At 44.5% G+C, this 17,706-nt stretch overlaps 1 protein-coding gene across 2 annotated transcripts; it reads right to left on the bottom strand.

Annotated features, from left to right (window-relative positions):
- Window positions 1-182: 182 nt before the first annotated feature.
- On the bottom strand, window positions 183-17,489 carry RBBP4 (RB binding protein 4, chromatin remodeling factor). 2 transcript variants are annotated; one of them, XM_056123459.1, is made up of 12 exons: window positions 17,333-17,489; window positions 16,594-16,741; window positions 11,732-11,877; window positions 6,862-7,035; window positions 6,320-6,435; window positions 6,058-6,218; window positions 5,833-5,959; window positions 5,636-5,713; window positions 4,240-4,316; window positions 4,077-4,134; window positions 3,886-3,996; window positions 183-335 (listed from the first exon to the last, which is right to left on the bottom strand). In XM_056123459.1, the coding sequence occupies exons 1-12, from the start codon at window positions 17,346-17,348 to the stop codon at window positions 270-272; spliced, it is 1,278 nt and encodes a 425-aa protein (XP_055979434.1). In that variant the 5' UTR covers window positions 17,349-17,489; the 3' UTR covers window positions 183-269. The 2 variants fall into 2 exon arrangements, with proteins under 2 accessions (XP_055979434.1, XP_055979435.1); XM_056123460.1 differs by having other exon boundaries at window positions 16,594-16,738; window positions 17,333-17,477.
- Between the last annotated feature and the right edge of the window lie 217 nt (window positions 17,490-17,706).

The following is a 17,706-nucleotide window of genomic DNA, read 5'->3' as shown; positions in this document are numbered from 1 at the left end:
GCGTAACGCCCCCCCTTTTCCACTGCTACTTCAGACCTATGTTACTAGAAAATTCCAGAAAAAAGTTTAAATATGCCTGTGGCTTTACTGAATCAAGCCCCCCAGTTAATATTTAGAAAATACCCTCTGTTTGAGCTAATAACATTGTTGACGGTACCTAAAAAGAGAGATAGCCGAACAAGTCTGTCTCAAAACCAGTGTTAAATCAATCTTGGGTTGAGAGGGAAAAAAGGGGAGTCTAAAATCACAAACAAGTGCAGACATTATATTTAGGACCCTTGTCCTTCGGGATCGACGCTCCCTTCAGGGTCTTCATCATTATAAATGTTCTCTGCCTGCCAAGAAACAAACAGATGAGAGTATTTAACAAACATGAAGGTGACTTCTAGAAGCTTCAAAACTAAAGTCTGTTACAACTTTATTTCTTAATTCAAATACCAAACACACAAATGACCATGCTCCCACCTAGGTTTCCAGGAGACAACACCATCTAGATTTCTGTAACTAGTCCTGACAGTTGCCAAGCACCATGTGACTGACCTGAGCAGAGAGGCAGGAATAGTCCCTGAGCACTGCTGAAATGTCCCCAAAGATGCCTAATTATATTCAACTGTACAGTTGTTGGGTGAAATCAACCACAGACTATATATGCAGTTGAGGCCATAGAGATGGTTCAAAGAGTGGGAATATATAATTTGCATACAAGAGCCCCAGTCTGATATCCAGTACCACATGAAGCCCCAGCACTGCAATGTAAACACAAAACACAAAACAGAATCCCCCCAAAAGTAACACCATCTACAAATAAATGGGTATGGCTGTGTTTCAAAAGAAACAGGCTGCAGGACTACAGGTCAATCCTGCTACATTTGGACAGTACCACAAAACTGTATTTTTGTCACCTGTGAATCCTTTAACCAGATGTTATTTGTAACTGTCAAAAACTCTGTATTGAGTGTTTAGAATAGGCAAGTTCATCAAGAAAGTTGACTGGTGATTGCTGAGTGTTGGGGAGATTACAGGAAAATGGTGACAACCAACTTTTTTTTTTGGGGGGGGGTCCACGGGGAGTGTAATAGCAATTAAAAAAAAAGTGCATTGTGGATCAGTGTAGAGCAGTGCAACAGAAGGGCATTTACCTGGTGTAAGGTAAATGCTGGTATGAGGCCGACCTGGGTTCCATTCCTGAGTACAGGGTGGCCCAAAACCCCAAAACAATACCCAAAAAAAAAAAAACCCCAAAAACCCCACCACTAAAATAGATTAATAAATCAATAAAAATAAAAGATGTGGGTGATAGTACAATGGGTAGAAAGTAGAGAGCATTTGCCTTGTACCTTGTATGTGGCTCAACCATGTTTGATCCTTGCTTGGCACCCCATGTGGTTGCGCAACACTGCCAGGAGTAAACCTTGAGCACCACAGGGTATGGCCAAAAAGCCATTCTGGGGGGGCCGGGGAGGGGAGATGGGAGGGGATGAGGCCAGAGCTATAGTACAGCAAGTAAGGTGCTTACATCCCACGCAACCATCCTGGGTTCAATCTCTGACATCCAATATGATCCCTGAGCACTACCAGGACTGATTCCTGAATGCAGAGTCAGGAGCAACCTCTTTAGAATTGTTAGGTGTGGCCCAAATACAGGAAGGTAGGGAGGGAGGAAGAGATACAGAGGTTGGGGGAAGGAGGGGGAGATAGAGAATTCTTGGGTTGGAAAAAGTTTAATAGCTAAGATCACATTCATTACATGTGGACGGACTGGGTTTAATCCCTGGCATTACATAGTTCCAGGGGAACAACTCAGTAGCCTAGTCCCTGAAGTCCACTATGTACAGCCCTCTCTTCCCGCCAAAACTTCATTTCAAATATTTTGTGCTCAGGACACCTTATACAGTGCCATGGATCAAACTCAAGAACCTAGGTCAGGTACATGCAAGGCAAGCACCATACCCACTGTACTACCTAACCTCTGGTCCACATACATATGCATATGAACATACCCATGTTTTCATGGCATGGATGATCAAATTCAGGGTCTTATACATGTAAGGCATGTGCTCTACCACTGACCCCTAAAACATATATGGTCTATTGTCCCTTGACACAATTCTCATTTCTGACAGTCAACTGCCAATCCCAACACTACTTAGATGTAGCAGCAGATTCCAAGGGCTTAAGGGATGGCCACGAAAACTGTACAGGGCCCAGATGTAGCTCTGGAGTGAAGCATGTGGATTGGCCCCAGGTTTGATTCCCCCATACCAGAAAACAACAAAACTGTTAAAAGACCAGTGAAAAGCCCTGAGGATTCAGGCTGTAGACTATGCAATCCTGCTACTAATTTAGGGATCATTCCGCAACTACCTACACAGATATGCTATTTCAATGGAATGACTCAGAATGGAAAGGGATTTACCTATTATTGATTCATTATAAAGGTTACAACCAGGAATAGCTAAATTGCAGAGCTGATAGAAGGTGGGGAGACAAGTATGCATGCATTATATCTCTAGAGGTGACACAGTACCAGCACTGTCACAAGTCATGAAATTTGGAGTCCCTCCTCCCCGCCCACAGAGCTCAACACTCCCAGTCAATGCACAGTGGGATCAGGAATGCTGAATGCTAAAGTGACTGGTCTTTCTGAAGATTATTCCTATTTTGAGGCTACTGAAAAATTCCTCAAGCCACCTCCTTAGCCTAAACTCAGATATGGTCCCCAAAAGGGGCTCCTTGTAAAAAGTAAGTTTTCTTAGTCAGAAAACTGGAAGAGTTTTAAGAAATCTGTGGAAATAATATCTACTATTTTTTGGGGGGGGGACACATCCAAAGGTATTTAGGGAATACACATTGAATGCCTGAGATTGAATCCAGGCTGGCTGCTTATAAGGCAAGCGCCCGACTGCTGTACACCGGCCTCTAGAACATTTTACCAATATGCTATCCATGGGTTCTACTTCACTTTCCTGGTTCACATGTGTTACCAGTAGTTTATTTGGGGAGGGGGGGCGGCAGATAGGGAAGGGAGTGAATCTACACCCAGTTATCCTCACATGCACTTCAGCCCTGGTACCTTCCTGGTCACTGTAACACAGTTTTAAACTGGGCATCCTACAGATTGCCAGAGATCACACATAGGTTGGTGTCATGCAAGACACCCTACCCACTGAACTACCACTGCAATTCCCATTACACTATTATTCTGTAACAGAGGTTTGACTGCTCAGAAACTTCCTCCTATTAAGCCCAAACTTTCCCTACGGAGATTGAGATTATTCCTGATTTAAATATCAGTCTGTCAAGAGAATCAGAGCCAGACCAAAACACTGTAGCACAGTAGCACACTGTCCTCCCGTTGTTCATCGATTTGCTCATCTGGGCACCAGTAACGTCTCCATTGTGAGACTTGTTACTGTTTTTGGCATATTGAATACACCACGAAGAGCTTGCCAGGCCTTGCTGTGCAAGCGGGATACCCTTGGTAGCTTGCCAGGCTCTCCAAGAGGGATGAAAGAATTGAACCTGGGTCAGCCACATGCAAGGCAAATGCCCTACCCGCTGTGCTATCGCTCCAGCCAGACCAAAACACTAAGGTGTGGAATAGAACAGAAAAACTGGTTGGGCATATTCATTTTTGTAAGATGAGGAAGTAACACTGTAGAAACGAACAATATAAAACCTGTTAAGTGAATAGACCAAAGGGGGATAGAGTTTCAGATACAAGTAGGACAATCATGTTAATGTAAAGAATAGGTATAGGTAATACTAGCACGCACAAAACCAGAGGTAACTGGAAGAGAGATGCTGGTAACTGAGATGCCGGTAATTTAAGTGATATTTTGTTCATTTTCATAATTTCCATACAATAAACGACAAAATGCTTACCATCTGCCACACTTGCATGATATTGTCTTCTGATACAGAACAAATCACCCAAGGTTCATTGGGATTCCAGGAGAAATCAGATATTTTAGCAGTGTGACCACCATGGATAAACTAAACAAGGAAGAAAAACCAAAATGAGAAGGATAATAAAGTACAGATTATTTCAATACTGATCAATGTCTAGAACATACCAGTAATTCTGGTGGCCCATCCTCTGCATCTTCTGGGGATTGCTCTTCTCCGATTTTACTATAACACAAACAAAAAAGATTTTCACAAGATTCACTCCAACAAATACTGGAACGTAAACAAAAGAGTAACTGCACAAAAGGTACTAATTAATACAAAGCTTACCTCAAATCCCAAACATTCAGTCTACGATCAGTACCACTGGAAGCCAAAATAGTCTCATTGTGAGGTGACCACTGAACCTGCATGTAAGAATAAAGAGAAAAACATTATCAATTAGAAAATTAACCACAATTACTTTTTGGGCTTGTTCTTGGGCCATACCGGCCAGTGCTCAGGGCATACTCCTGCCAGGCTTGGAACCATACAGGATGCTGGGGATCGAAATTGGGTTGGTTGAGAGCAAAGTAAATGTCCTACTGCCCTACCCACTGTACTATCTCTCTGGCCTCCTACAATTGCATTTAACAATTTCAAAACACTTTAATAAAAGATGTCACAAGCACCCACAATTATGACCACTCTTTAAAGTTCAAACATGATGTAAAAACCTTTTGTGTTTAGTGCCAGGGATCACATCCTATGAAGCCAGTATCACTGTGCCACATCCCTGACCTCTTTAAAATTTTTTGGGGGGAGGGAAGAGGCAAAGAGGAAGGTTCCTTAGCAGCACTGAAGGCCCAGAAATGCGTTAAAAAAAGGGGGGTGGAGGGGAGAGAGCCAAAGAGGGCTGGAGAGATGGTATAGCAGTAAGGCACTAGTAGAAGGCCTGGGTTTAACTCCTAACATTACACAATCCCATAGCACCAAGTCAGAAGTAGTCCCCAAACATGCCATGCATTGGAGCTGGAGCAATAGCACAGCGGGTAGGGCGTTTGCCTTGCACGCGGCTGACCCGGGTTCGATTCCCAGCATCTCATATGGTCCCCCAGCACCGCCAGGAGTAATTCCTGAGTGAAGAGCCAGGAGTAACCCCTGTGCATTGCCTGGTGTGACCCCCCCCCAAAAAAAGCAAAAAAAAAAAAATTTTTTTTTAAAAAAAGGAAAAACCAAAAAAGCATGAAAAAGGGCATATAAAACATTCTACTATTTACAGCAATGGGATAAAAATCAAGAATGTACCCACCAATACACCTATTGCTTTCCTTAAAAAAAAAAACAAACAAAACAAACAAACAAACAAAAAAAAAACACCCTCAAAAACAGTGGCTGGAGCAATAGCACAGTGAGCAGGGCATTTGTCTCGAATGTGGCCAACCCGGGTTCAATTACCAGCATCCCATATGGTCCCCCAAGCACTGCCACGAGTGATTCCCAGAGTGCACAGCGAGGAGTAACCCCTGAGCATCACTGGGTTGACCCCCCCCCCCAAAAAAAAGCTAAGGCTGATGATGGTGGTGTGCTTGTTTGGAAATAGAATGCTCAAAACTTATTATTAGCATATTTGAAAATACAATAGTGCTTTCAAGAAGAAAAAAAATTAGGGCCAGGGACATAGCTCAAGCAGTATCAAGTGGCACAAGACAAAACAAACAATAATAAAGCCACTGGTTTCTCTTACCTGGAATATTTCATCCTTATGTGATTCAAAGGAATGCAATTTAAGTTTCAGATTTCTCAGATCCCACAAGGCAACAGTCTGTGTGAAAAGGAAAAACGAGAGGAAACACCATTTCACCATTTTTCTTTCATGAAAACACAAAACCCAGATTACCACTCTTAAAAAGTCAAGAGCATTTTCTTTTAAAGCAAACTGACCTTGTCAGCTGATCCTGTGGCAAGAATGAACTCACTGTAAGGGTTGAAAGACAGGCAGTTCACTTCAGCAGTGTGGGCATCAACTGAGTGGCTTGGTTTGGAAGTATTGTTTGAACGAGTATCCCAACTTCAGTTATAAAAGAGGAACAAGAAAAAAAGATTTTTAAATGAGCAATTAAACATAATACAGGTAAAACAAGAACTATCTAAACGGATTTAACTTACATCATAAGTTTCTGATCATCAGCAACTGAACCAAACAGAGACTCATGGAGCAGGTGCCAGGAAACATCCTCTACTACTGCGGTGTGGCCTGTGAAGATGGTCTTTGCATCCACAACTTTTCCTTCCTTTGGAACAGCACTGATATCCCACAGGCAGATGGTCTTAAATGTAAAATTAATGATTAAATAAAAAGGAAGAGTCCTAATTTACCACATACCCCAGCAAAGACACCAACCAATTTACTCCAACATAATATACTCACATGGTCATCGGAAGCACTAAGTAAGTGCCCACTGAGATTTGGGTTCCAAGAAAGCCCATATCCTTCCTTCTGATGTCCCCGGAGGCGCAAGTCTGGGTTGCACTCACCAGAAGGGTCTGAAAAGTAACAGTCATATCAATACTAGTCGATACACTGCCTTTTTGGATCTCATGTTAAGCAGAACACAATTTTTATCAGAGGGTTGAAAGTTCTTACTCCTTTTAAGTAACAGAGACCCACCCACTAAGACCAAATATACACTGCTTAAGCCAAACAATCTGAATGGAGCATTTTTTTCCCACCTAAAAAAGAACAAAAGAAGGCCCAGCGATAGTACAGGACCAAGGCGCTTGCTTTTTTTGCAGCCCCGCCCTGGTTCTACACTCTGGTCTCCTGAGTGCTCAACAACCCCCTCCCCACCTCCAATATCCACACGTATCAATATGAACCACAAGATAATAAATTACTCAAAGAATAGCAAGCAATTAAACAGGAGAAATTATCATAGTGACTCATAATTTCTATCAAAAGGGGGCAGGTACCTGGTTTTGAAGGATGCTTTGTATAGTCAAAAACAAGAACATCACTGGATGGAGTTTTTGTTGCAATGATGCAAGGGTTCTGAGGCATGTAACGTGCCCTGTTTACTTCTCCTTCATGGTTGATCTTGATCTCTATTTCAATTTTTCCACTAACTGAGCCAAAACCTCCAAATTCTGTAAACGAGACAAGTTGCAAATAAAGACAAAGACTTTATTTATTTAAGACTACTCAATATACAAGAGAGTCTGATACAGACAAGGCCTTTTAGCCAGCTAATTAGTGTAAGATCAAGTAGCCCCCCAGTCTGTGTTAGCACTATAAAGTTAGCGCTCTCGCATCCTTTGTTTCTAATTTTTTTTGATTTTGGGGTCACAAATGGTGATGCTCAGGGGTAACCGCTAGCTCTGCACTCAGAATTACTCCTGACGGTGGCTCTGGATGCTAGGAATTGAACCGGCGTGAGCCATGTGCAAGGCAAGTGGTCAACCTGCTGTACTCCTGCCTCTCCAGCCCTTTATTTCATTTTTTTGGGGGCTGGGTGGGTGGGGGCACGTAACTGGCGATGTTCAGGGGAACCATATGAAATGCTGGGGATTGAACTCTGGTCAGTCATGTTCAAGGCAAGTTGCTCTACCTACTGTACTATTACTCACGGCCCCTCATTTGATTCGTTACCACAATATTACATAGTACATAGCAGGGAAGATAGTCATTATCTATGAATTTTTATATGGGCTAACTAACAGCTGAGTATATTAATTTGTGGGGGCCAGTATAGGCAGGGCATTTACCTTGCACGCAGCCACCAGGATTTGATCCCTAGCATCCCACATGGTCCCTCAGCACTGCCAGCAGTAATACCTGAGTGCAGTCAGGAGTGGCCCAAAAACAACAAAACAAAAACTAATTTGTGCTGACATGACTATGGAATTTCCTACATTAAGGTCCTACCCAGGAGTACTCTATCAACTATACCTACATGATGACATAATCCCTATAGGAAGCTATCAACTTAAGAAGTTTTATAGCACTGTCCTGCCGTTGTTCATCGATTTGCTTGAGCAGGCACCACGAACATCTCCATTGTGAGACTTCTTGTTACTGTTTTTGGCATATTGAATGCGTAACGGGGAACTTGCCAAGTTCTGTCGTGTGGGTGGGATATTAACTATAAAACTTAAAGAGTCTTCTAATTGTAAAACAACTTATATTAACTTTGTGAAAGTAAGAAATATTGATTCCACTTAAAATCTATGGAATCAGGGGCTGGAGTGATAGTATAACAGGTAGGGTGCTTGCCATGCATGTTACTGAACTGGGTTTGATTCCTAGGACCATACAGTCCTCCAAGACCTGATCCACGAGCACCATGTATGTAGGGTTCCCCCGCATTCCCCATACCAAATCTAGGGTTTCAGTGTCACGGAGATAGTTCAAAGAGCTAGCATGCATACTTAGCACAGAGGAAGTCCAGATTTGCTTCCCAGTACACAGAGCATCAGAACAGTGAGTAAAACTGCTGGGTGTGGGCGGGAGCAATAGTACAGCGGGTAGGGCAGTTGCCTTGCACACGGCCGACCCGGGTTCAATTCCCAGCATCCCATATGGTCCCCTGAGCACCGCCAGGAGTGACTCCTGAGTGCAGAGCCAGGAGTTAACCCCTGTGCGTTGCTGGGTGTGACCCAAAAAGCAAACAAACAAACAAACAAAAAAAAAACAAAACAAAACAAAAATACACCTGCTGGGTGTGCTCTCTAAATGAAGTTATGAACTCAAACAACTACTGAAAAAGGAGTCAGGGATGTGGCTTGCAGTAAAGTGCATTCCCAACATGTGTGATGCTTTGGATGCTTTGGTAACGTTAAATGCCCGGCACTGCCAAAGATATTTTTTGCTTTGTTTTTGGGTCACACCCAGAGGTGTTCAGGGCTACTCCAGGCAGGCTTGGGGGACCACAAGGGATGCCAGGGATCGAACCCTTGCATAAGAGGTGCAAGACAAAGACCCTATCCACTATACTATCACTCTGGCCCCATAAAAGTACCTTTTTTTATTTTGGCTTTGTGGGTCACGCCCGGTGATGCACAGGGGATACTCCTGGCGGTGCTCAGGGGACCATATGGGATGCTGGGGAATCGAACCCGGGCCAGCCGCATGCAAGGCAAATGCCCTACCTGCTGTGCTATTGCTCCAGCCCCAAAAGTACTATTTTAATGAATATTAAATGCCCAGTCATCAGTGCATCAGACAGGTGCATTAAAAGCTCCTCTTACACCATTAATTTGAAGTTCTGGTTTGCAATAATCATTCTGAAAAATACTCTATCTTCTCCCTGCATCACTTCTCTTAATCTAGTGAGGGAAAACAGAGCTGTAATAGTCAGTTCCATCTTTTCACTCTACACTTACAACTAACTGCCAACCTTGGCTGAAATAAACCAGATAGGCAAGTATAACTATAAGCACTGGAGTTCTCCAAGTGCCCTTCTAAGACACATAACAATTTAATTTGTGATTACTTAATCTTGGAAAAGCAATGTATAAACAAAGGTAGTTAATGATTAGTCAGAGAGACTGATAAGGTAGCCAGGAGTCAGGCCTTAGCCTAACTGGCTCTGCAACCTGCAGTAGAGCTTGGTGATTTGTGAAAGGCCTTCGATTTCTAAATTGTTTTTTCTTAAAATATGGGGGGATGGGAGTGGGTGGGGGTGGAGTGGTCTAGGGCCAACTCTGAGGTGCTCAGCAGTGCTGGGGATTAAAGTAAGGTCAGCTGTATGCAGGGCAAGAGCCTTTCCTACTGTACTACCCCTCCTGTCCTCAATTTCAAAAAGGAAAGCACAAGGAGGCTGCCTGGGTTAGATCCTTGGCTCTCCATGGTCCTGAACACCACCAGGAGTGAATCCCATGCATAGACCTGGGAATATCCCCCGACCACTGTCAAGTGTGCCCTAAATTCACCCACCAAAAGCAAAAACAAGATGGATAACATGGCCGGAATACTAGACAACTTCCAACTTTCTAAAACTGAAAAGCTGGGGGTCAAAGAGATAATATTGGGACTAGGGTGCAGGCAGGCCTTTCACGCCACCAACTGTGAGTCAATCTCTGGCACCACATGGCTCACCAAGCATTACAGGGTACAGCTCTTACCTGGATCCCTTGAGCACTGTTTGGGAGCACACCCCACCCCTGAAAAGCAAATGTTTCAAACAGGCTAAAACCCCCCAAACAGAGGCCAGATAGTTAAATATGCTTTTCATGTGGGAAGTTTGAGTTCCACCCAAGCACTAGCCTGAAGTGACCCTGGAGTTGGAAGAAGCCTCCAAACTTCACAGGTGTGGCCCAAAAACAAAGTTCAGGGCTCATCATGAAAGGGGTAGGGCACTTGCCTTGAACAAGCTAACTAGGGCTTGATTCCTGGCACCCCACATGGTTCCCAAGCCCTTCATGAATGATCCCCGAGCACAGAGCCAGGACAAAGCCCTGAGCATAGCCGGGAATGGCCCTCAAACCAAAGAATAAAAACAAAGTTCAGTTCAAAACAGACTTCAAAGGGCACCCCTATTGAAATAAATCTATTAATTTCCCCTCCAGAATTCTGTATCAAAAACCTCTATAAAGAAAAAAGATGTGAAGTTCATGCCCAATTCAATCAGCTTAATCAATGGCTGAATAGCAGTGCTCCTACATTATATAAAAAAAAAGATGACAAAGGGGACATTTTGTCCAAATACAGGGAGATTAGCACACAGTATAAATGACTAATACCAAACAAATATAAAAACACAATATCCACCAGTAAAGATATAGCAGCAACAAGAACAGATAGGCATCATATATAACAGATTATTTTGGTACTAGATATAAAAACCAAGAAAACCAAGGGCTTTCCTGTTCTTAAAGTACAGTAGAAAGAATAAAAGATTTGCAGTTGAGTTCCTATGAAAATAAGGACTTATCTACTTAAAAAACATCAAGGTCTAACTGTATTCTATTTTCTATCTTTCATATGGAAGACAATCATAAAACCAACAATTATAGTCAAAGTATCCTCCTACCCCCTAGTTTTTGAGCTATACCTGGCAGTGCTCTGGACTTACTCATAGGTCGGCACTCAGAGATCACTCCTGGCCAGGCTCAAGAGTTCATTTGTGATGCCAGGAATTAAACCTGAGAAAGCTGGATCCCTGAATGTACAGCCAGGAATAGTCCTAAGCATTGAAAGATATGCTGTACCCGCCCCTCCCCACCGCTAGCTAGGTCTAACTTAAAAGCTTTTACTCATTGTTATTTTTTGGGGGGAGGGGCACAGGGAAGGGGAGGGATGGGGACACATCCAGCGGTGCTCAGAAGCTTCCGCTTTTCCTGGCTGTGATGCTCAGAGAACCAGGCAGTGCCAGTAATCAAACAAAGTTCAGGCACTGCAGTGTTTGGCCCCCAAACCAAACCCTCTGAACATAGCCAGCTGTGGCCCAAAGCAACAATCCAACTCTTTCCTAAATCCAATTTACAGTACATCCTATGGGGCACTGATGATTCTCAATACTGTCTCACAGTGGAAAAAGTATCACAGTAATAAATCAGAGATTCTCTTCTTCGTTCAATTTTAGATATACTCCCATGATCAAATCAGGTGCAGGACTTAATAAATAAGGTACAGAACCAAGAACATTTTTAATGTTTTAGGTTATCTAATATGCTGAAATGCAGGCTTCCAAAGTCCTGACTTTAATCTTGATTTTAACTTAAGAAGCAACTATCAGAGTCTACACACCTTTTAGCACTAATGCAGAAACACAATCAGTATAATCTATATATGTGTGGGCATATGCCACACATATGCCATTCCTTTCCCTTTCTCGAGTCTTACCTCCTTTCTCACTGTCGTAGTGTGAAGCATCAAACTGTGCATCATCATTAGGGAGCTGCACACTGGCTATCACAAGGTGGTTTTGTTCATCTGATGTGTGTGTCCCCAGGACAAGTCGATGAATGCTGAAATCTTTCCCTTCTGGTCTGTAACAGTAAAATTATGCTTACTATTCAAATTAACAACACCGTAAGTCAGTTATGACATGAGTGCAAAAGGCTTTAATTCTAATCAGGGTCTGAGATAATAAAGTCATGAAGAGTTGCAATTTCTGTTAGTTTCTCTTCCATAAAACCAAGGGTAAGAAATGTACACACAACACACTAAGTTTAAAATTATTTATCAATGGGTTGGAGTGATAGCACAGCGGTAGGGGGTTTGCCTTGCACACGGCTGATCTGGGTTCGATTCCCAGCATCCCATATGGTCACCCAGAGCACCGCCAGGAATAATTCCTGAGTGTATGAGCCAGGAGTAAACCCTGTGCATTGCTGGGTGTGACCCAGAAAGCCAAATAAAAAAATAAAAATAAAATTACTTATCAAAAATGTACAGTATATGTGAGGTAAAGTTTAATGATACTATAAATTAACTCATCCTTTACAAATAAGTTGCAGAGAAAAGAAGAAAAATGTTATTGAACAGAGGAGCTGGGGAGATGCTGCTTTGCATGTGGGAGGCCTGGGTTCAATCCCTGGCATCACATGGTTCCCCAAGCACCAAGTAAGGTGTGACCCCAGAACCAAAAGAGCAGCACAAACAACAAAACAGCAAGATAAAAAAATAATCAACCCCTAATACTTTTTTGTTTTTGAACCACACCTGATAATGATCAGCAGCTAATCTCAGCACTTTGTTCAAGGGTTGCTCCTGGATTTGCCTGGGGACAAAAGGGTACCTGGGATCAAACCCAAGTTTCCATGCATGTAAAGCATGTTGCTACTAATGTGCACTACTAGTCCTTTGAGCTACCTCCCTGGTCACATGCTTTAGGTGACTTTACTATATTAACATCATTTAAGGGGAAAAAAAAAAAACCAGTATTAGGTAAACTGATTGTTTAAACATTACAAGTGCCTGAAAAACAGACACTTGACTCCAAATACTGGGAAAGTCCAAACTCAAATGACGTGATTTCTGTCCTTAAAAAACCAGGAACAGGGCTGGAGCAATATTACAGCAGTTAAGGTGCTTGACTTGTACGTGGACAGTATGGGTTCAATCATGGGCATCCCATATGTCCCCAAAGTCCGAGCAGTAATAATTCCTGAGCACAAAGCCAGGTGTAACCCCTGAGCAATGCCAGATGTGGTCCCACATCTAACCAAACAAAAAAAACCATGGACAGGGGACTGAAGAGATAGTACAGGTGCTAAGGCATGCACTTGATCCTGTTTGGATCCCTGGTACTGCAGGGCTTAAGGTCTCATCAGAGATAGGAACAGCACCCTCCCTCCCATGAAGGGATAGCTCAGTGGGTTAAACCCATGCAGAACATGTGGGAGGTCTCTTTGATATTCCCCAGAGTACCTCAGGGAGCAACCCTCAAGCCAGTATTCATAAGTACTATAGGGTATGGTCCCAGAACACAAAAGGACCTGAGAAATGGAGAAAGTTTAAAGGATAGAGTTTTGCTCAGCATGCTATTGATTTTTTTTTTTCTTGCCTTTTGGGTCACCCGGTGGTGCTCTTGCCTCTGCACTCGGGACCATATGGGATGCTGGGGATCGAACCCAGGTTGGCCACATGCAAGGCAAATGCCCTACCCGCTGTACCATAGCACCAGCCCCTGCTCTGCATGTTAGAGCTCTAAGTTCGGTCCTAATATTTTAAGGAGCTACCCGGGTGGGTTTTGCTCAGGGTATGGGCAAAAAAAAAAAAACAAATAAACAAGGGACATTTAGGGGGCAGGGAGATAGCCCAAAGAACTGGAGCACATGCTTAGCACACAGAAGCACCAAGTTCTATTCTTCACTGCATGGTATCCCTTAATGCCAGCACCACAAAGATAGTAGACTCTGACAATCATCAGGTATGCCTCCCCCAATTAAATAAAATAAAAACAAAAACAAAACAGTAACTATAGATTACGTAAACCACTAAAATAGAAGTCAAATATATCACATAAAAGCACACACTAAGATAGGGACTTTATAGATAAGAATTCCTTCAGAATTAAGTTCATGAAGGTGAATAGGTCTCAAACATAAAAACCAAATGAATAGGGCAAAGGCTCTTTAAGATGATATTCAAAGAAAAGGGAACTGAGCAAAGTAGTTTTATAAAGGGCCGCTACTACACAGCCTAAGCTTATCATATCACTTAAACACTTAAGTTTCACCTAACAGTAGCAAATCACTTTTCTTGCAAAAGAATGTTATAAAATCTGCAACAATCGTGTGGTGATATATGGTACTGTAATATATATAGGGTGTTTTAAGACACTCCACTTGGGGCTGGAGCTATAGTACAGCGGGTAGGGTGTTTGCCCTGCACACGGCTGACCTGGGTTCGATCCCCAGTATCCCATATGGTCCCCCAAGCACAGCCAGGAATAATTCCTGAGTGCAGAGCCAGGAGCAACCCCTGAGCATTGCTGGGTGTGACCCAAAAGATTTTTAATAAGATTTTTTAAAAATTTCCAAAAAATTCTTATAAACATCAAATAAGATGTTAAAAAAAATTAAAAAGACACTCCACTCTGAATAGTACGCTACATGAAGACATGTAAAATTTCTAAAGGGCACACCATCATTTATTTAAGAATTAGTTTCAGTGTAAAGGGTAAAGCAGATTTCTTTAAGTGTGGCATCAGAACCAATAGTATTAGTATCTGATTGTTCATTCTCACCAGGAATTCTCACTCATATCCACTCCAGAATGAAGAGCGATGTGGGGTGGCAGAGCAGTGGGCACTAGAGTCTCACAATTCTGTCAGCTGATTATAAGTTTGAGGATGCCTGGTCCAGAAATGTTATTATACGAGTATTCATTGGTCCTTATAAAATGGACCCTCAAGTTTAGAAAAGAAAAACCCAGAAAATAGCGACAAATGTATAACAAACAAAAATCACAAACAAAATCAGGAGAAAGCTGGGGTGAGGCCTTCCTAGAAAGAATACATATTCTAAATATATAAATTGGAAATATGAAATATTAGGGAATAATCTAGAAGCTAAACATTTGAAAATTCAAGGGGGGGGAAAATGTGCCAGAGAGCGGCGTTCAACAGCTTCTTGGGGCCAGAGAGATAGTACAGTGGATAGGATGTTTGCCTTGCATGCAGCCAATCCAGGTTCAATCCTCGGCATCCCATATGGTTCCCTGAGCACATCCAGGGATAATTCCTGAGTGCAGAAACAGGAGTAAACCCTGAGCATCGCTGGATGTGACACAAAAAGGAACCCCCCTCCCCCCCAACAGATAAAATTGGCTAAGCACCTTCTCTGCACGTAGTAGGCCCAATGTTCAATACATATATTGCCCTGGCAATACATGGTCCTCAAACACCAAATGAGAAGACCCTGAGCGCTGTCAGAGATTTTTAAAAAATTATGAAAACGCATGAAAATAAGCAAAACCCTAACACTGCTTTTTAGGTGGAATTATTTTCTTTAAAAAGAGAAGGGAAAATATTTGGAGCAATGCCAAACATGGTAAAAGGTTTATTTACCTAATAAAGAAGAAAGTCACCAAGAGTTCAAATGTTTTGGGGAAGGCAGACCACACCCTGGTTGTGATGCTTAGTGGAACATATGATGCCAGGGAAGAAATTTAGGTTGGCCAGGTGCAAGGGAAGTGCCTAACCTGCTGTACTATCTCTGCAGCCCCCAAGACTTCAGTTTGGTTGTAGTCTAATTCAATACTTCCAAGTCTAACTAATCACATGATTATATGGGAAATTTCTGCTAATGTGCCCTCCAAAAAACTGGGTTTCAGAGCCGAAGCCTCAGTAGTAGACCTGGTAACATAGGATGGCCAGTATTTGGAATCCACTGTCTAGCCCACACCAACTACAGATCGGGAACCATCATTCATTTATTTCTCAACAAGTACTCTGCTGTAAGCTCCCAAAATATTTGAACAGTAAGAACTCATGACAGAAACAAATATTAAATGCTGCAAATAATTCTCGTGACAGTCGAATATGGCAACTCATGGTCATGATAATGACATTCAATTCTAAATATGTAGGTATTATGACCTTCACACGTGTAGAACACAGTTCCCGGTTCTCAACGCCCCCGTAAAAATAGCAGCATCGGTTAAAACTTAATAACACGCATTATCAAATTTCTTGCTTAAAAAATATAACGGAGGTCTAAAAATTCACGTTTCACAATACCTTGATTTCTAAAACACCCAAAGTTTATAGTGAAAAAAAAAAAAAAACACGCCTCATTACCTAACAGTGCAGCAGTTTTGCGAAAACTTAACACAACAGCACCTACTCCCTAAATTCGCTGTCCTCTTGTCACTTCGCTCTAGGAAGTCAGCCCTCAGACCCCCAAGCGCAGAATTTCTCCTTCCTCCGGCCACCAGTGTCTGTGCCATTCGCGGCCCTCCCGCCCCCACCCCGCTATCTGAAAGCTGGTTCTAAGTGTTGCCTTATTATCTCATCAGTTACAGCTCGAACAAGGGGGCAATTCACTGCAGTAACCCAAAAAAAAAAAGAAAAAGAAAAGTTTTCTGTTATCACGTAAATTACAACACAATTTCGCATTCTGCCCTACTTTTGGGAATAGGTTTAGAGGACGCGCCCTCTCCGGGCGACTGGAGAGAGGGAAAACGGGGAAAGTCTCCGTAAGAAACGTGCGCGGAGAGCACGCTAGAAAGACCGCGCGGGAGGTTCAGAGCATCACCTGGTCACATCTGGAAGCCACTGTGCAGTTAGGCTGGGCCACTCCAGCGCATGGGTCATCACCAAGTCGTAAAGAAAAGGGGTGTTTTTCTTCCATATTTTGTACTCTTCATTGATCACACGTTCTTCGACTGCGTCATCAAAGGCTGCTAAAGGATTAAAACCAAAGGAAGCACGTGAAGGAGATGGAAACCGAGGAAGCGGGTCCCAAGCCCCCGTCGCGGCCGCGGGCGCCCGATTCGGGGTCCGGGAGGCCTCGCTGCAGCCGCGCCCGGAGGCCGAGGCCCCCCCCCCGCCCGCCCCGGTCCGCTCCGGCCTCGCGTCACCGCGGCCCGGCGCGCCGTTAGCCGCCTGCGCGACGGCGCCAAGCCTCGGCGGCGAGTCTCCGCCTCCGCGAAGCCCACGGGGCCGGCCAGCAGGCCCGAGCCCAAGCCCTGTGGGTGGGGAGCACCACCTCCGGCCAAGGAGGCCCGGGAGAGGGGCGACGGCGACCCGCCAGGCCCCCGCGCGGGCCCGGCCGCCGACTCGGCCCCGTCTCGACGGGCCGCGCGTCCGAGGGAGCCCGGCGCGCTCGGCCGCGGGTCCTCGGGCGGATTCTGGCGAGGGAGAGGGGCTCCGCGGGCGTCGGGCCCGTCCCCACAGTCAGGCCGCGTCGAGGCCGCGCCTGAAGGCCGCCCCCTCCCCCAACTCGCACACAAGCACGCACAGGCGGCCGCCGGGCCAGGCCCGAGCACCCTCACCTTCCTTGTCGGCCATGGCGGGCGGGCTTGCCGCGGAGATTCCCCCGGTCGAGCGTTGCGGGAGGGGCGGGGAGGCTGCGAGCGCTCACTCTGTGCGCACGGCCTCTATTGTTTCCTACGGCCCCTGCGTGAGGTCCGACTCGCGTACCTTCGCGCCAACACCGGCCAATCAGAGCACAGCGAACGGGGAGGGGGCGGGGAAGCGGCGCCGGCAGCCAATCCAGAAGCGCAGAATCGCTTTCCGCGGGGCCGCGGCGCACGCTCCGCCCCTCCCCCCCCGCCGCGGCCCGGAGCCCATTTTCTTGGATTGCGCGCGCGCGGAGTTGACGGGCGTGCGCCCGCCCGAGGTCACGTGCCCGCGGGTCCTCCTCCTC

Source organism: Sorex fumeus, unplaced genomic scaffold (assembly GCF_029834395.1).
Source record: "Sorex fumeus unplaced genomic scaffold, SorFum_2.1 ptg000047l, whole genome shotgun sequence".
Classification (NCBI taxonomy): domain Eukaryota; kingdom Metazoa; phylum Chordata; class Mammalia; order Eulipotyphla; family Soricidae; genus Sorex; species Sorex fumeus.
Note: the sequence above shows the minus strand (reverse complement) of the source record. Positions and strands in the feature narration are given on the sequence as shown.

Bases quoted from the DNA above. Each gene is read 5' to 3' on its own strand.
- RBBP4 (XM_056123459.1), bottom strand. The intron at 6,436-6,861 runs GTACCTGCCCCC...GTTACTTTTCAG, and splicing joins AAAGCATCCTTCAAAACCAG to ACCCTTCTGGTGAGTGCAAC. The intron at 5,960-6,057 runs GTAAGTTAAATC...TTATAACTGAAG, and splicing joins GATGATCAGAAACTTATGAT to TTGGGATACTCGTTCAAACA.